A 15544-nucleotide genomic window follows, 5' to 3' on the forward strand; every position below is an offset into this window, starting at 1 on the left:
GTACCTGATGCGAATAAATACAAGTAGGCTATGAATTATTAACATATTTTTTTATAAATATATGTCAAAGCTTCCGATGACATTGAGTAAAGCTACCGTGGTTAAATTTACCATTTTTAAAATCTACTGCGAACAAAGCTTAAATTACATTGGTTGAAAAATGTTTCTACTTTTCAAGTCCAGTGTGAAGAAGGCTTAAGAACTCACTGTCAGTAGTATTATTATAATGTGAAATGGTAAAACGTATCACCGAGGTGCCTATGTGAGGAACTAATGCGTTTAATCCTCCATTTACAAATGTAACTTAAAACCCAGTGGCCGTATTCACCAATCACACTTAAGTGAGATATTTCCCTTAAATCCTAAGAATTTCCCTTAAATCAAGAAAATATTAAGGGTTTCACTTAAGTGGTATTCACAAAGGGTTTAAGGTTAAGGGAAACCCTTAACTTGGTCTATTTTCCCCTTAACTTTTAAGGGACCTCAGAGGTCCCTTAAAAGTTCCCTTAACTATTTAGTACCAGTTGTGCTGACGATTCTGTATGTGCGAGTACTATGCCTACTTGTAGATGGCCCCAGTCTAGACTAGGTAGAGATGCTAGGCCCCCTGTTGGTCTGCCCACTAACCGGCCTAGGATTCATGTTTGGTTTGAGTAGCATCTAGGCCTAGGCCTAGACCTTTTTTGCTGATCCCCACCATACAAATTAGTCTATGGCTATACATTCATTTATTTGTTTTATTTTGAATGCCATTATTTATTCCCATTTCGTTGTAATAGAAATTATCCCCATTCTATTAGGCTAGAGGAGGTAGAAATGCTAGGCTCCCTGTTGGTCTGCCCAGTAACCAGCCTAGGATGCATATGCTTCAATACAGACAGGTTTAGGCCTACACAGAATGTTGGTTTGTTAGTAGCATCTAGGCTAGACCTATTTTTTTTTATCCTCATACAAATTATTCTAGGTTTAATATTTATTTACTTGTTTTTGTTTTGACTGCCATTTTCTTTTTATTGATCATCGTCCATACACTGTTCTCTTCATCCTCCCCGTCCTCCCAACCCCTTACTCTTTAAGTAAGTTTTACCCTTACATTAGGCTAAGTGTTTTCCTTAGGTAAGTGAATCCCTTAACTCATTTGTGAATACCCCTTAAGTGTTTCCCTTTGTTAATGGAATTCTTAAATTTTAAGGGTAAGTATTTCCCTTAGCCTAAGTGAGATTGGTGAATACGGCCACACTAACATAAGATAGACATACACTTTATAACTATGGAAGCTCACCTGCACATATATAAGTTGATAATAAATATAACATTTACATGGAATTGAAAAAGTATCTCAAAATTAACAAACAGAAGTCTTTCGTATAATATAGATGGCGTTGGATATCAATTCAATTGCTTTTGAAATATGGATACCAATACTTTGATACATCATTATATCGTTTATTTCGAAAATCGACTGCACCTTATTGCCCTACCGGCCGACCGACCAACAGACCGACCGACCAACCGACTGACATAATGATCTGTAGAGTCGCGTGCAATTTTTATTCGCGTTTAAACTCAACTCTGTAGTCGACATAGTGAACTACAGAGTTGAGTTTAAACGCGAATAAAAATTGTTGAATAATTATGCCATTTTATAGTCAAGTAATAATAGGTAGTCACTTTGACCAAAAATAGGATTGAAAAAAAGACAACATTTACCTAAAAAACTGTAAATTACAGCAACACATATTTTAATTGGCTGCCAGTTTTTGGTTAAATTCAATCGTTGATTTTGTCTTTTTCTTTTGTTTATTTTGTTTTCGTTTGTTTCCTATCGAAGTGATTAACTTTTAAAACAATTTGAATTTTACAAATTGTATTCTTAATTTTTTCTTCTTATTTATGTCTGTATATTTTTTATATTAATTAGCTTATCTTTTAAGGAAGTTTACTTGGCGAGTGGGTAAGTATATAACATCTTATTGGCTTATTGACAATAGTTTTTGCCTTATGTGGGTTCATCCCACTTTTATTTCCATCATGTGCATTTTATCATTTTAAATCTCGCATGCAAGAAACATGTGCATATTTACATATATGATAAATACAAATTTCACTAACTTATACATAAACATCTTACAAAAAACCCCCCAAAAAACACACATATAAAATGCAAATTTGTTTTGCTGTTTTACTTTATCATTTTGCAATTATCTATTCATTTAGTATCTCACTTAGTAGTTATCATCTAGTTATAATACATATTTATATTTGATTTAGCCTAGTATTTTTGTTTTCTAAAAAAAAAAATAGTTTGTTTTAATGTAATAGGAAATTGGTTCCTGGACATACTGTTGAAGCGTATACTACACCCGTCCCTGGACATACTGTTAAAGCGTATTGCTGCACCCGTCCCTGGCCGGACATACTGTTAAAGCGTATTGCTGCACCCGTCCATTGACATTATGTTAAAGCGTATTGCTTCACCCATCCCTGGACATACTGTTAAATCCTATTGCTGCACCCGTCCCTGGACATACAGTTACAGCGTATTGCTGCACCCGTCCCTGGACATACTGTTAAAGCGTATTGCTGCACCCGTCCCTGGACATAATGTTAAAGCGTATTGCTGCACCCGTCCCTGGACATACTGTTGAAGCGTATACTATACCCATCCTTGGACATACTGTTAAAGCGTATTGCTGCACCCGTCCCTGGACATTATGTTAAAGCGTATTGCTTCACCCGTCTCTGGACATACTGTTAAATCGTATTGCTGCACCCGTCCCTGGACATACAGTTACAGCGTATTGCTGCACCCGTCCCTGGACATACTGTTAAATCGTATTGATGCACCCGTCCCTGGACATACTGTTAAATCGTATTGCTGCACCCGTCCCTGGACATACTGTTAAATTGTATTGCTGCACCCGTCCTGGACATAGGCCTACTGTTAAATCGTATTGCTGCACCCGTCCCTGGACATTATCTTAAAGCGTATACTACACCCGTCCCTGGACATACTGTTAAAGCGTATTGCTGCACCCGTCCCTGGACATACTGTTAAAGCGTATTGCTGCACCCGTCCATTGACATTATGTTAAAGCGTATTGCTGCACCCGTCCATGGACATACTGTTAAATCGTATTGCTGCACCCGTCCCTGTTGGAAATACCGTTAAAGCGTATTGCTGCACCCGTCCCTGGACATTATCTTAAAGCGTATTACTGCACCCGTCCCTGGACATACTGTTAAAGCGTATTGCTGCACCCGTCCATGGACATTATTATAAAGCGTATTGCTGCACCCGTCCCTGGACATACTGTTGAATCGTATTGCTGCACCCGTCCCTGCTGGACATACCGTTAAAGCGTATTGCTGCACCCGTCCCTGGACATTATCTTAAAGCGTATTGCTTCCCCCGTCCCTGGACATACTGTTAAATAGTATTGCTGCACCCGTCTCTGGACATAATGTTAAAGCGTATTGCTGCACCCGTCCCTGGACATACTGTTGAAGCGTATACTATACCCATCCTTGGACATACTGTAAAAGCGTAGTGCTTCACCCGTCCCTGGACATACTGTTAAAGCGTATTGCTGCATCCGATACTCGTACAGAAAATAAATTCTGGGAATCTGCAGTTTCTTGTCTCCTGACTATAACTTTCGGCATTTGTCTCTGTTGTTGTAGGCGTGTAAATAGACAGGTGCATTGTCTTCTTTACAATATTGAAATTGCGTAATAGTGATCGATCGAGTTTAAAGTATCAAATACACGTTTGATCCATGATATTGATAAGTTGATATACGTAACGCTAACATAATCGATAGATCAACAATACGAATATACCATTTTTGTTGCTGTATGGTTTATGTCTTATAATATACTATAATATATTTTACAAAAATGTATATTTTGTCAAAATTGATGTATGTTAATAATCATTATTTCTCTATAAATATAACCTAGTATAACTATTATTAGATATTTCTAGTCAGAAATAAGTGATTTTATAGTGAAAACAAATTTGTTTCCCCAGGTAAAAATAATTTGTCCCAGAATTGTGATCAATAGATCGTGATCCGATTTGATGATTTATCTTTATAAATTATGTTTTTCAATCACATTCAACCGGATTTCAAAGTAGGCGGCTAGCAATTATTACTAGAGTGGTAAGTAACCTAATTTGAATTATACTTTTGAAAAGTTTTCTTCTTTTTTTTTTTACAGATTCTAATTTCAGTAAGAATTCTCACGATTTACTTACGATAAAGAAACTAAAAAATGGTATTTATCATACAGTACAATTATAGGTAAAAACATATACATTTTCATCTAAAAATCAAGGGTATTAAATAAAATGTGTCTATAAGCAAATGTTGTATAACATCAATTAGTGTGATGTATTTTCCACCAAATATCAACAATAAAATTTGAATAGGCAAGACAGATGTTATAATTTAACTTATATTAAGAAAAAAATGATAAATAGTTAAATTTAACAAAAAACACATTGAATAAACTCGATTAAAAGATAAAAAACTTGTATTGTCCAATATTCATTAAAAAATTAATACCGTTGGAAATGTGTTATTTGATACACTACTAAAATAACAGAAATGTACAGAACAAGTAAAAATTAAAAAAAAAGAAAAGTAAAATAGTGCATTTATATAATATCATATGACCCTCCAATAAAATGACAAGAATATACCAAGGTGTGTTATATTTTTTAAATTTTAGAAACCATGATTTGTTTCAAGGTAATCCTAATTACGGCGACATTTATGTCAATGGTATTCGCCAAACCGTTTATGAAAGGTAAGTAATAAGTTTAATATTTAAGCTAAAGCTATTTAAGAATAAAAGTCATGTTTTGTAGTATTGTTCACAACAATTATTGAAGCTTAAAAGTTTCTTTTCTATCACTAGGAAGACCTTTTCATCTTTAAAATAGAGTTCATCTATCATTATTCGGTATCATTGTATTTGTCAATAGAAACATTATGGTTTCATTATTCATTGATCCAAATATCTCCCGTTCCCTAGAAATATCATTCGGTTCTTTTGGAATTAATTTGGTTGGTTCTCTCGGAACACTATAATATTTTGTTCTCACAGAAAACCATTCCGTTCTTTTGGAATATCATTTCGTTCTCTCGGAGCACTAGTCTGTTCTCACGAATTCCATTCGGTTCTGTTGGAATTTCAATTCGTTCTCTCGTAACATTATTCTGTTCTCACGGAATACCATTCCGTTCTTTTTCTTGAGAATATCATTTCGTTCTCTCGTAAAACAATATTCAGTTCTCACGGAATACTATTCCGTTCTTTCGGAATATCACTTCGCTCTCTCGTAACACTATCCGTTCTCATGGAATACCAATACCATTCCGTTCTTTTTCTTGGGAATATCATTTCGTTCTCTCGGAACACTATTCTGTTCTCACGGGATACCATTCCGGTCTTTTGGAATCATTTTGTTCTCTGTTCCGGAATATAATTTTTCCCTGTCGAACATCATTTTCATGATCGAATGCATGATTTAATATTCTATAATTTAATTTCCACAGGTTTCGGAACAATAAGATATTTCAAATATGAAAATTGCATATTTTATTATTTTTTAGCTACTTAAAATTACGGTCGTGAGAAAATGAACTTTTCGTAGTCTGATTTCGATGAAATTAAAAATAATTGTTAAGCAATATCTTGTTGTTAATTAATCCTCGACGCAAACATGTCGATAGAGCAAGCGTACGATTTCTACATGTCTATGTTTTGTTGTTAATCTTGATTTTTTTAAATGCCAACGGTATGGATTACCATCTCCAGCAAGCAGCGACCACGTGTCAGTCCTGCATTCCCGGACATGATTGTATTTTTTTTTTCAAAACAGATTATTTCAGCCTGTGCTACAATTAAATATGTAAGTGGCTATATCTTAAAACATTGTTAGAAAAACCCGTGAATATTTAGGTTATCATCTTTAGTCGCATGCAACGCGACTCTACAGCTAACTATGTCGGTCGGTTGGTCGGTCGGTCGGTCGGTAAACACTAACTTGAGCACGCGACTGCAGCCATCTATATGGCCTTGTTAATAAACAATTTTGGTTGAAAAAACATTTATAGAATTTCATTTGCACATTTAACGTCAAAACTGATCGTGTTTACATTTAACGGCGTGATGATTGCACATTAGTGGATTATACATTTTTACAGATTTTCACATTTGAGGGTGCCATGTTTGCACAAACGTGGTTGTTCGCACAAATGTGACTTTCTGCACATTTTACGGTTCAACACACCGTTGATACGTATCCATCTATTCATTAATCTATGCTTTCAAACAATGAGTTTCCAATTTATGTACGAAAAAAATCGCGTAGACGTATGATGTAGACTTCATGTAAGTGAAGATGTTCTAATAGATAATGTCAATCAATTCATTTCCTAAAAAAAACATTTTGTTCACTCAGAATATTTATATATGCGAATTATTCCATACCTATAAAATACAGAAATAAACACCTATTATAGTATAAGCAACAGTAAATTAGTGGATTCTAGGGATACAGTATCTAATTGGACCAATACCAGTATAGGCAAATTCCGTGATACAGGATCATATATGTTTCATATGTAACACATATACCCTAACCTAATTAATTTAATGTCATACTGTATATGGAGATATACAGAACTAAAAATCGGTTGTTTACTTATTTTTTAGCCGCTGAGTATAATGCAGAGGCAAGGTACAAACTCGGTATGTACGATTATATAATTTATATTGTAAGAGAGATTGTTTGTCATACGCAATTTTCTAATGAACGCATCCATACAAAATGACTGCAATATGTACTAGGAAGGTTTTAAATATTAGCTCCAAGTTTAAAATTTATCCCATTCCTATCTTACGAAAAACATTATGAACAAGTTTTGACAATGCTCGTTCTGCTTTACCGCTGAAATAAGTGGCGGTTATATCAATTTCGATACTTTAGACATGTGTTTCTTAAAACTGTAATATAAAAACTGAATAATGGAAATAATTTCGGATGATTTAGAGATTTTTAAAAATCTATCATTTGTTGTTACAAATTTATATTTTATTTATTTCAGAAGTAAATTTCCAAGGTGACAGCGACACTGTTACAGCAGGTACCGTAATTATAATTATTAGGAAACATGATTTGTAATAAAACAAATGAAATTTATTAAAAGCATAAAAAATATGCTATGAATTGTATATTAAATAATGTTATAATTGGACCATGATATTTTTTTGTATTTTACAGCAGCGGGCAGCACCACTGCTGCAGCAGGTAATTATATTATGAAACATGATTTGTAATTAAGCAAATGAATTTGATTTAAAACATAAAAAGATGCTATGAATTGTATATCAAATAATGTTAATTGTTATAATTGGACTATGATATTTCTTGTATTTTACAGCACCGGTCAGCACCACTGCGGCAGCAGAAGGTAATATTATCAGACGTGTTTTGTAATTACGCAAATGTAGTTTTTTAGGCTTTATAATGTGTTATAAACTTACTTATTGAATGATAAAGATATTATATTTTTGTTACCTCATAGAGCTCTGGAATATTGTCTGGAATACTAGGGAATGTAGCTGTACTTGTTATTTAAATTAATATTCTTTGTATTTTCTAATTTTAGGCAAAGGTAAATGACGACACGATTACGTATTGGATTCGCATGCTTCAACTTTCAATGAAATTTGAAAAAAAAACAATTCAAAATGAATAATGAAGTTGTATTAGTATATTTTGTATTATTTATATTGAACGTCTTTTTTCTAAAAAGAAAAAAAAATACATAGATATCCTTTAGTTAGGCCAATGATTTGCTGGTAAAAATATGCAAGATTGCGGTTTTGTTTTTCCAAATGAAGTTGTATTAGTATATTTTGTATTATTTATTTTGAACATCTTTTTTCTAAAAAGAAAAAAAAATACATAGATATCCTTTAGTTAGGCCAATGATTTGCTTGTAAAAATATGCAAGATTGCGGTTTTGTTTTTAAAATTGTAATATAAAAAAATATCTATCATTTGTTGTTACAAATTTATATTTTATTTATTTCAGAAGTAAATTTCCAAGGTGACAGCGACACTGTTACAGCAGGTACCGTGTTTATAATTATTAGGAAACATGATTTGTAATAAAACAAACGAAATTTATTAAAAGCATAAAAAATATGCTATGAATTGTATATCAAATAATGTTATAATTGGAGCATGATATTTTTTGTATTTTATAGCAGCGGGCAGCACCACTGCGGCAGCAGGTAATTATATTATGAAACATGATTTGTAATTAAGCAAATGAATTTGATTTAAAACATAAAAAGATGCTATGAATTGTATATCAAATAATGTTAATTGTTATAATTGCACTATGATATTTGTTGTATTTTACAGCACCGGTCAGCACCACTGCGGCAGCAGAAGGTAATATTATCAGACGTATTTTGTAATTACGCAAATGTACTTTTTTCAGGCTTTATAATGTGTTATAAACTTACTTATTGAATGATAAAGATATGATATTTTTGTTACCTCATAGAGCTCTGGAATATTGTCTGGAATACTATGGAATGTAGCTGTACTTGTTATTTAAATTAATATTCTTTGTATTTTCTAATTTTAGGCAAAGGTAAATGACGACACGATTACGTATTGGATTCGCATGGTTCAACTTTTAATGAAATTTGAGAAAAAACCCAATTCAAAATGAATAATGAAGTTGTATTAGTATATTTTGTATTATTTATATTGAACGTCTTTTTTCTAAAAAGAAAAAAAAACATACATAGATATCCTTTAGTTAGGCCAATGATTTGCTGGTAAAAATATTCAAGATTGTGGTTTTGTTTTTCAAAATGAAGTTGTATTAGTATATTTTGTATTATTTATTTTGAACATCTTTTTCTAAAAAGAAAAAAAAACATAGATATCCTTTAGTTAGGCCAATGATTTTGGTAAAAATATGCAAGATTGCGGTTTTGTTTTTTAAAATTGTAATATAAAAAAATATCTATCATTTGTTGTTACAAATTTATATTTTATTTATTTCAGAAGTAAATTTTGAAGGTGACAGCGACACTGTTACAGCAGGTACCGTGATTATAATTATTAGGAAACATGATTTGTAATAAAACAAATGCAATTTATTAAAAGCATAAAAAATATGCTATGAATTGTATATTAAATAATGTTATAATTGGACCATGGTATTTTTTGTATTTTATAGCAGCGGGCAGCACCACTGCTGCAGCAGGTAATTATATTATGAAACATGATTTGTAATTAAGCAAATGAATTTGATTTAAAACATAAAAAGATGCTATGAATTGTATATCAAATAATGTTAATTGTTATAATTGCACTATGATATTTGTTGTATTTTACAGCACCTGTCAGCACCACTGCGGCAGCAGAAGGTAATATTATCAGACGTATTTTGTAATTACGCAAATGTAGTTTTTTCAGGCTTTATAATGTGTTATAAACTTACTTATTGAATGATAAAGATATGATATTTTTGTTACCTCATAGAGCTCTGGAATATTGTCTGGAATACTAGGGAATGTAGCTGTACTTGTTATTTAAATTAATATTCTTTGTATTTTCTAATTTTAGGCAAAGGTAAATGACGACACGATTACGTATTGGATTCGCATGGTTCAACTTTCAATAAAATTTGAAAAAAAACCAATTCAAAATGAATAATGAAGTTGTATTAGTAAATTTTGTATTATTTATATTGAACGTATTTTTTCTAAAAAGAAAAAAAAAATACATAGATATCCTTTAGTTAGGCCAATGATCTGGTGGTAAAAATATGCAAGATTGCGGGTTTGGTTTTTAAAATTGTAATATAAAAAAAAATATCTATCATTTGTTGTTACAAATTTATATTTTATTTATTTCAGAAGTAAATTTCCAAGGTGACAGCGACACTGTTACAGAAGGTACCGTGTTTATAATTATTAGGAAACATGATTTGAAATAAAACAAATGAAATTTATTAAAAGCATAAAAAATATGCTATGAATTGTATATCAAATAATGTTATAATTGGACCATGATATTTTTTGTCTTTTACAGCAGCGGGCAGCACCACTGCGGCAGCAGGTAATTATATTATGAAACATGATTTGTAATTAAGCAAATGAATTTGATTTAAAGCATAAAAAGATGCTATGAATTGTATATCAAATAATGTTAATTGTTATAATTGCACTATGATATTTGTTGTATTTTACAGCACCGGTCAGCACCACTGCGGCAGCAGAAGGTAATATTATCAGACGTATTTTGTAATTACGCAAATGTAGTTTTTTTCAGGCTTTATAATTTGTTATAAACTTACTTATTGAATGATAAAGATATGATATTTTTGTTACCTCATAGAGCTCTGGAATATTGTCTGGAATACTAGGGAATGTAGCTGTACTTGTTATTTAAATTAATATTCTTTGTATTTTCTGAATTTTGGGAAAGGTAAATGACGACACGATTACGTATTGGATTCGCATGGTTGAACTTTCAATAAAATTTGAAAAAAAAAACAATTCAAAATGAATAATGAAGTTGTATTAGTATATTTTGTATTATTTATATTGAACGTCTTTTTTCTAAAAAGAAAAAAAAATACATAGATATCCTTTAGTTAGGCCAATGATCTGGTGGTAAAAATATGCAAGATTGCGGTTTTGTTTTTTAAAATTGTAATATAAAAAAAATATCTATCATTTGTTGTTACAAATTTATATTTTATCTATTTCAGAAGTAAATTTCCAAGGTGACAGCGACACTGTTACAGAAGGTACCGTGTTTATAATTATTAGGAAACATGATTTGTAATAAAACAAATGAAATTTATTAAAAGCATAAAATATATGCTATGAATTGTATATCAAATAACGTTATAATTGGACCATGATATTTTTTGTATTTTATAGCAGCGGGCAGCACCACTGCTGCAGCAGGTAATTATATTATGAAACATGATTTGTAATTAAGCAAATGAATTTGATTTAAAGCATAAAAAGATGCTATGAATTGTATATCAAATAATGTTAATTGTTATAATTGCACTATGATATTTGTTGTATTTTACAGCACCTGTCAGCACCACTGCGGCAGCAGAAGGTAATATTATCAGACGTATTTTGTAATTACGCGAATGTACTTTTTTTCAGGCTTTATAATGTGTTATAAACTTACTTATTGAATGATAAAGATATGATATTTTTGTTACCTCATAGAGCTCTGGAATATTGTCTGGAATACTAGGGAATTTAGCTGTACTTGTTATTTAAATTAATATTCTTTGTATTTTCTAATTTTAGGCAAAGGTAAATGACGCACGATTACGTATTGGATTCGGATGGTTCAACTTTCAATGAAATTTGAGAAAAAAAAAACCAATTCAAAATGAATAATGAAGTTGTATTAGTATAATTTTATTTTGTATTATTTATATTGAACGCCTTTTTTTTAAAAAGAAAAAAAACCCGTTGATATCCTTTAGTTAGGCCAATGATTTGCTGGTAAAAATATGCAAGATTGCGGTTTTGTTTTTCAAAATGAAGTTGTATATGTATATTTTGTATTATTTATATTGAACGTCTTTTTTCTAAAAAGAAAAAAAAATACATAGATATCCTTTAGTTAGGCCAATGATTTTGGTAAAAATATGCAAGATTGCGGTTTTGTTTTTTTAAATTGTAATATAAAAAAATATCTATCATTTGTTGTTACAAATTTATATTTTATTTATTTCAGAAGTAAATTTCCAAGGTGACAGCGACACTGTTACAGCAGGTACCGTGATTATAATTATTAGGAAACATGATTTGAAATAAAACAAATGCAATTTATTAAAAGCATAAAAAATATGCTATGAATTGTATATCAAATAATGTTATAATTGGCCCATGATATTTTTTGTATTTTATAGCAGCGGGCAGCACCACTGCTGCAGCAGGTAATTATATTATGAAACATGATTTGTAATTAAGCAAATGAATTTGATTTAAAACATAAAAAGATGCTATGAATTGTATATCAAATAATGTTAATTGTTATAATTGGACTATGATATTTGTTGTATTTTACAGCACCGGTCAGCACCACTGCGGCAGCAGAAGGTAATATTATCAGACGTATTTTGTAATTACGCAAATGTACTTTTTTCAGGCTTTATAATGTGTTATAAACTTACTTATTGAATGATAAAGATATGATATTTTTGTTACCTCATAGAGCTCTGGAATATTGTCTGGAATACTAGGGAAAGTAGCTGTACTTGTTATTTAAATTAATATTCTTTGTATTTTCTAATTTTAGGCAAAGGTAAATGACGACACGATTACGTATTGGATTCGCATGGTTCAACTTTCAATGAAATTTGAGAAAAAAAACCCAATTCAAAATGAATAATGAAGTTGTATTAGTATATTTTGTATTATTTATATTGAACGTCTTTTTTCTAAAAAGAAAAAGATACATAGATATCCTTTAGTTAGGCCAATGATCTGGTGGTAAAAATATGCAAGATTGCGGTTTTGTTTTTCAAAATGAAGTTGTATTAGTATATTTTGTATTATTTATATTGAACGTCTTTTTTTCTAAAAAGGAAAAAAAAACTATCCAGATCCTATAGTTAGGCCAATGAATTTGCTGGTAAAATATGCAAGATTGCGATTTTATTTTTAAAATTGTAATATAAAAACAATATCTATCATTTGTTGTTACAAATTTATATTTCATCTATTTTTTCAGAAGTAAATTTCGAAGGTGACAGCGACACTGTTACAGCAGGTACCGTGATTTTAATTATTAGGAAACATGATTTGTAATAAAACAAATGAAATTTATTAAAAGCATAAAAAAATATGCTATGAATTGTGTATCAAATAATGTTATAATTGGACCATGATATTTTTTGTCTTTTACAGCAGCGGGCAGCACCACTGCGGCAGCAGGTAATTATATTATGAAACATGATTTGTAATTAAGCAAATGAATTTGATTTAAAGCATAAAAAGATGCTATGAATTGTATATCAAATAATGTTAATTGTTATAATTGCACTATGATATTTGTTGTATTTTACAGCACCGGTCAGCACCACTGCGGCAGCAGAAGGTAATATTATCAGACGTATTTTTTAATTAAAGATGTATTGTCTCCCTGAAAAATATTTTTTTACAATTTTGTTGTTGAATATGCCATGTTAATGTCACATAATAGTTATTGACTTCGACCAAAAATTGGATCGAAAAAAAATTTATTTACCTGAAAAAACTGGAATTTAAAGCAAAAAATGGTCAAATTTGGTTGAATTTAATCATTTATCATGTTATTTTATAAGTGAAAACATTATTTTTTCCGGGTTTTTTTTCCATGGAAGTGATTAACTTTATTAAAACTACAAAATAAGCTATTGAAAGTCTAATTTAATAAATCTTCATTTTTCATGTTTTTGGGACAATACATCTTTAAGCAAGTGTATGAAAATATCATTCCGCTTTCGAAAGGCAAAATTAAATAATTAACTATTTTCAACTAATGTGCCGAGTGATTAAGTTTGGTTGACCTACTTCAATGTATGCATTGATGGAGATATCGCCTCTCGTCTAGCAAAATAACATTTTTCATTATTTTTGACATTTCCTTCTGTTTTTTTTTACTTTAAACACATAGTTTAATGTTTAATATTATCTTATTTACATTTTCTTCATTTTATAGAATTAGCATAATAGACTGTGTTATATTCTTTTTGAGCTTAGTTTAATTTTCTTTAACCTCAGAAATAAACTTAGGAGTTCCGATGGCATTTCCTGCTGGTCGATAGTTATGGCAAGATTTTAAACTACCGTAATGTTACGGAGAAGTTGGTCAACAAAATTCAATCCATCGTTCCATTTTATGTTTTGGTCATTTGAAAATGAATTATTGTTGCTATCATTATTGTACAAACTAGATATTTTGTTTAATTTAAGGCGCCGATGAGCTCCTTCTTGAAGCACTGGAAATGGATGGTGAATTCGAATACTAGATTTAACCTGGTATCACAAGGATTCTCCAAATACAATTATGAGACAAATGAAGTCTGCTACAACATGATTATAAATTTTATTTAGACGAGAAGGCAAAGATAGTTTAATAATAATTATAATACACTATTAATGAATATTCTACATGTTCAGGATAATTTATTAATATATAATCGGGCTCGTGGTACATCCGATTATAACATTAATACATTTTGCTGTACTATTAAAGATGTTATTTTATTTTTCATTTGGTTTATTGGTCAATAAATACGTGTTGAGGGTAACATTTCTGTTTCCAATGTATTGATTACTTTGTCGAATATATTGGCTGGGAAAGTGTAGACACTAGTCGAACTTTTATCTAAATGAAACATTCGAAGAACTAGAATTCGTCTTCGAAAGGTACCGAATTTTTGTACGGTGAAAATATAAATACGTCCTCGCTAATACAAATTCGCCTAATGGAAAACACAGTTAAATACTTACATCTTTGAAAAATTAAACAGTCTGTATAGTTTAATGCTGATCTAGTCATCTAACTAAACATTCACGTTACGTTTTACTAGTGGGTCTACAGTACAGGATTTGGTGTCAGGGAGTAAAAGGAAGAAAAATATAAATATTGTGTGATCTAATTACGTCATGGTTGCGTGAAAACAAGGCGTACAGTAGGCCTAGATACAGAATCAAAGTTGAAGACATTGCTGGAATGGCTGCAAGAGTTGGTGTTAATGGTAATAGGGAATTTAAAAATTGAGCTTTATCAAATTAATGATAAACTAAGTTTTTAAAAAGGTAATTATATGAATGACGATGACATAACGGAAAAAATACATAGATTTAACTGGGCCTATTTAATTAATAATTCATGCAACTCGGACAGCATTTCTTCGTAGGAACCATACATTTCTAGTCGCCTTATATACCCTGTATAAGGGCTTCTCGATTTTACGACTTGCAAACGCACACGCAAATTACACAGTCAATATTAAACTCCTCGAGAATTTGCTGGATTTTACACATTTAATGACAGCAACACGATAAACACGCGAAAATTATCATCGTATTCGAGGACATAAACGATTTACGATCCTAGGGCGGTAGTCATGTGATGCAGTTTCAACCAATCACGTTAAAGTATTTACACAGGCTATATAATAACCAAATAACTAAACCTGTACACATACGAAAATTACCAGAGCAACGATTGATTTAAAAGTATGCACGTGTGTGGCTGCCATTTATAACCTCCGGTAATAATTATATAATATTTCTATTTTTTAGAGTCGTCACGAGTATTGCTTTGCAGACTTGTTGATACTGAATAGTTGAGATTGCGCAATGATACAATAATTGATTATCATTGAATCCTTTGTTATCAAGTCGTTCATCAATAATTATAATCCAAACAGGTGTAGATCGAAGAGATTATATTGTTATTGATTTA

At 31.0% G+C, this 15544-nt stretch overlaps 1 protein-coding gene across 1 annotated transcript; it reads left to right on the forward strand.

Annotated features, from left to right (window-relative positions):
- Nucleotides 1-4105: 4105 nt before the first annotated feature.
- LOC144845078 (uncharacterized) lies at nucleotides 4106-14381 on the forward strand. Its single transcript, XM_078702222.1, has 25 exons — nucleotides 4106-4166; nucleotides 4738-4815; nucleotides 6730-6765; nucleotides 7122-7160; nucleotides 7298-7324; nucleotides 7458-7487; nucleotides 8118-8153; nucleotides 8290-8316; nucleotides 8450-8479; nucleotides 9110-9145; nucleotides 9282-9308; nucleotides 9442-9471; nucleotides 9964-10002; nucleotides 10139-10165; nucleotides 10299-10328; nucleotides 10821-10859; nucleotides 10996-11022; nucleotides 11156-11185; nucleotides 11825-11860; nucleotides 11997-12023; nucleotides 12157-12186; nucleotides 12824-12859; nucleotides 12997-13023; nucleotides 13157-13186; nucleotides 13852-14381. Exons 2-25 carry the CDS (start codon nucleotides 4743-4745, stop codon nucleotides 13893-13895), a joined length of 813 nt encoding a protein of 270 aa, XP_078558348.1. The 5' UTR covers nucleotides 4106-4166; nucleotides 4738-4742; the 3' UTR covers nucleotides 13896-14381.
- The last annotated feature ends 1163 nt before the right edge of the window (nucleotides 14382-15544 follow it).

This window comes from Antedon bifida, chromosome 1, assembly GCF_963402885.1.
Source record: "Antedon bifida chromosome 1, ecAntBifi1.1, whole genome shotgun sequence".
Classification (NCBI taxonomy): Eukaryota; Metazoa; Echinodermata; class Crinoidea; order Comatulida; family Antedonidae; genus Antedon; species Antedon bifida.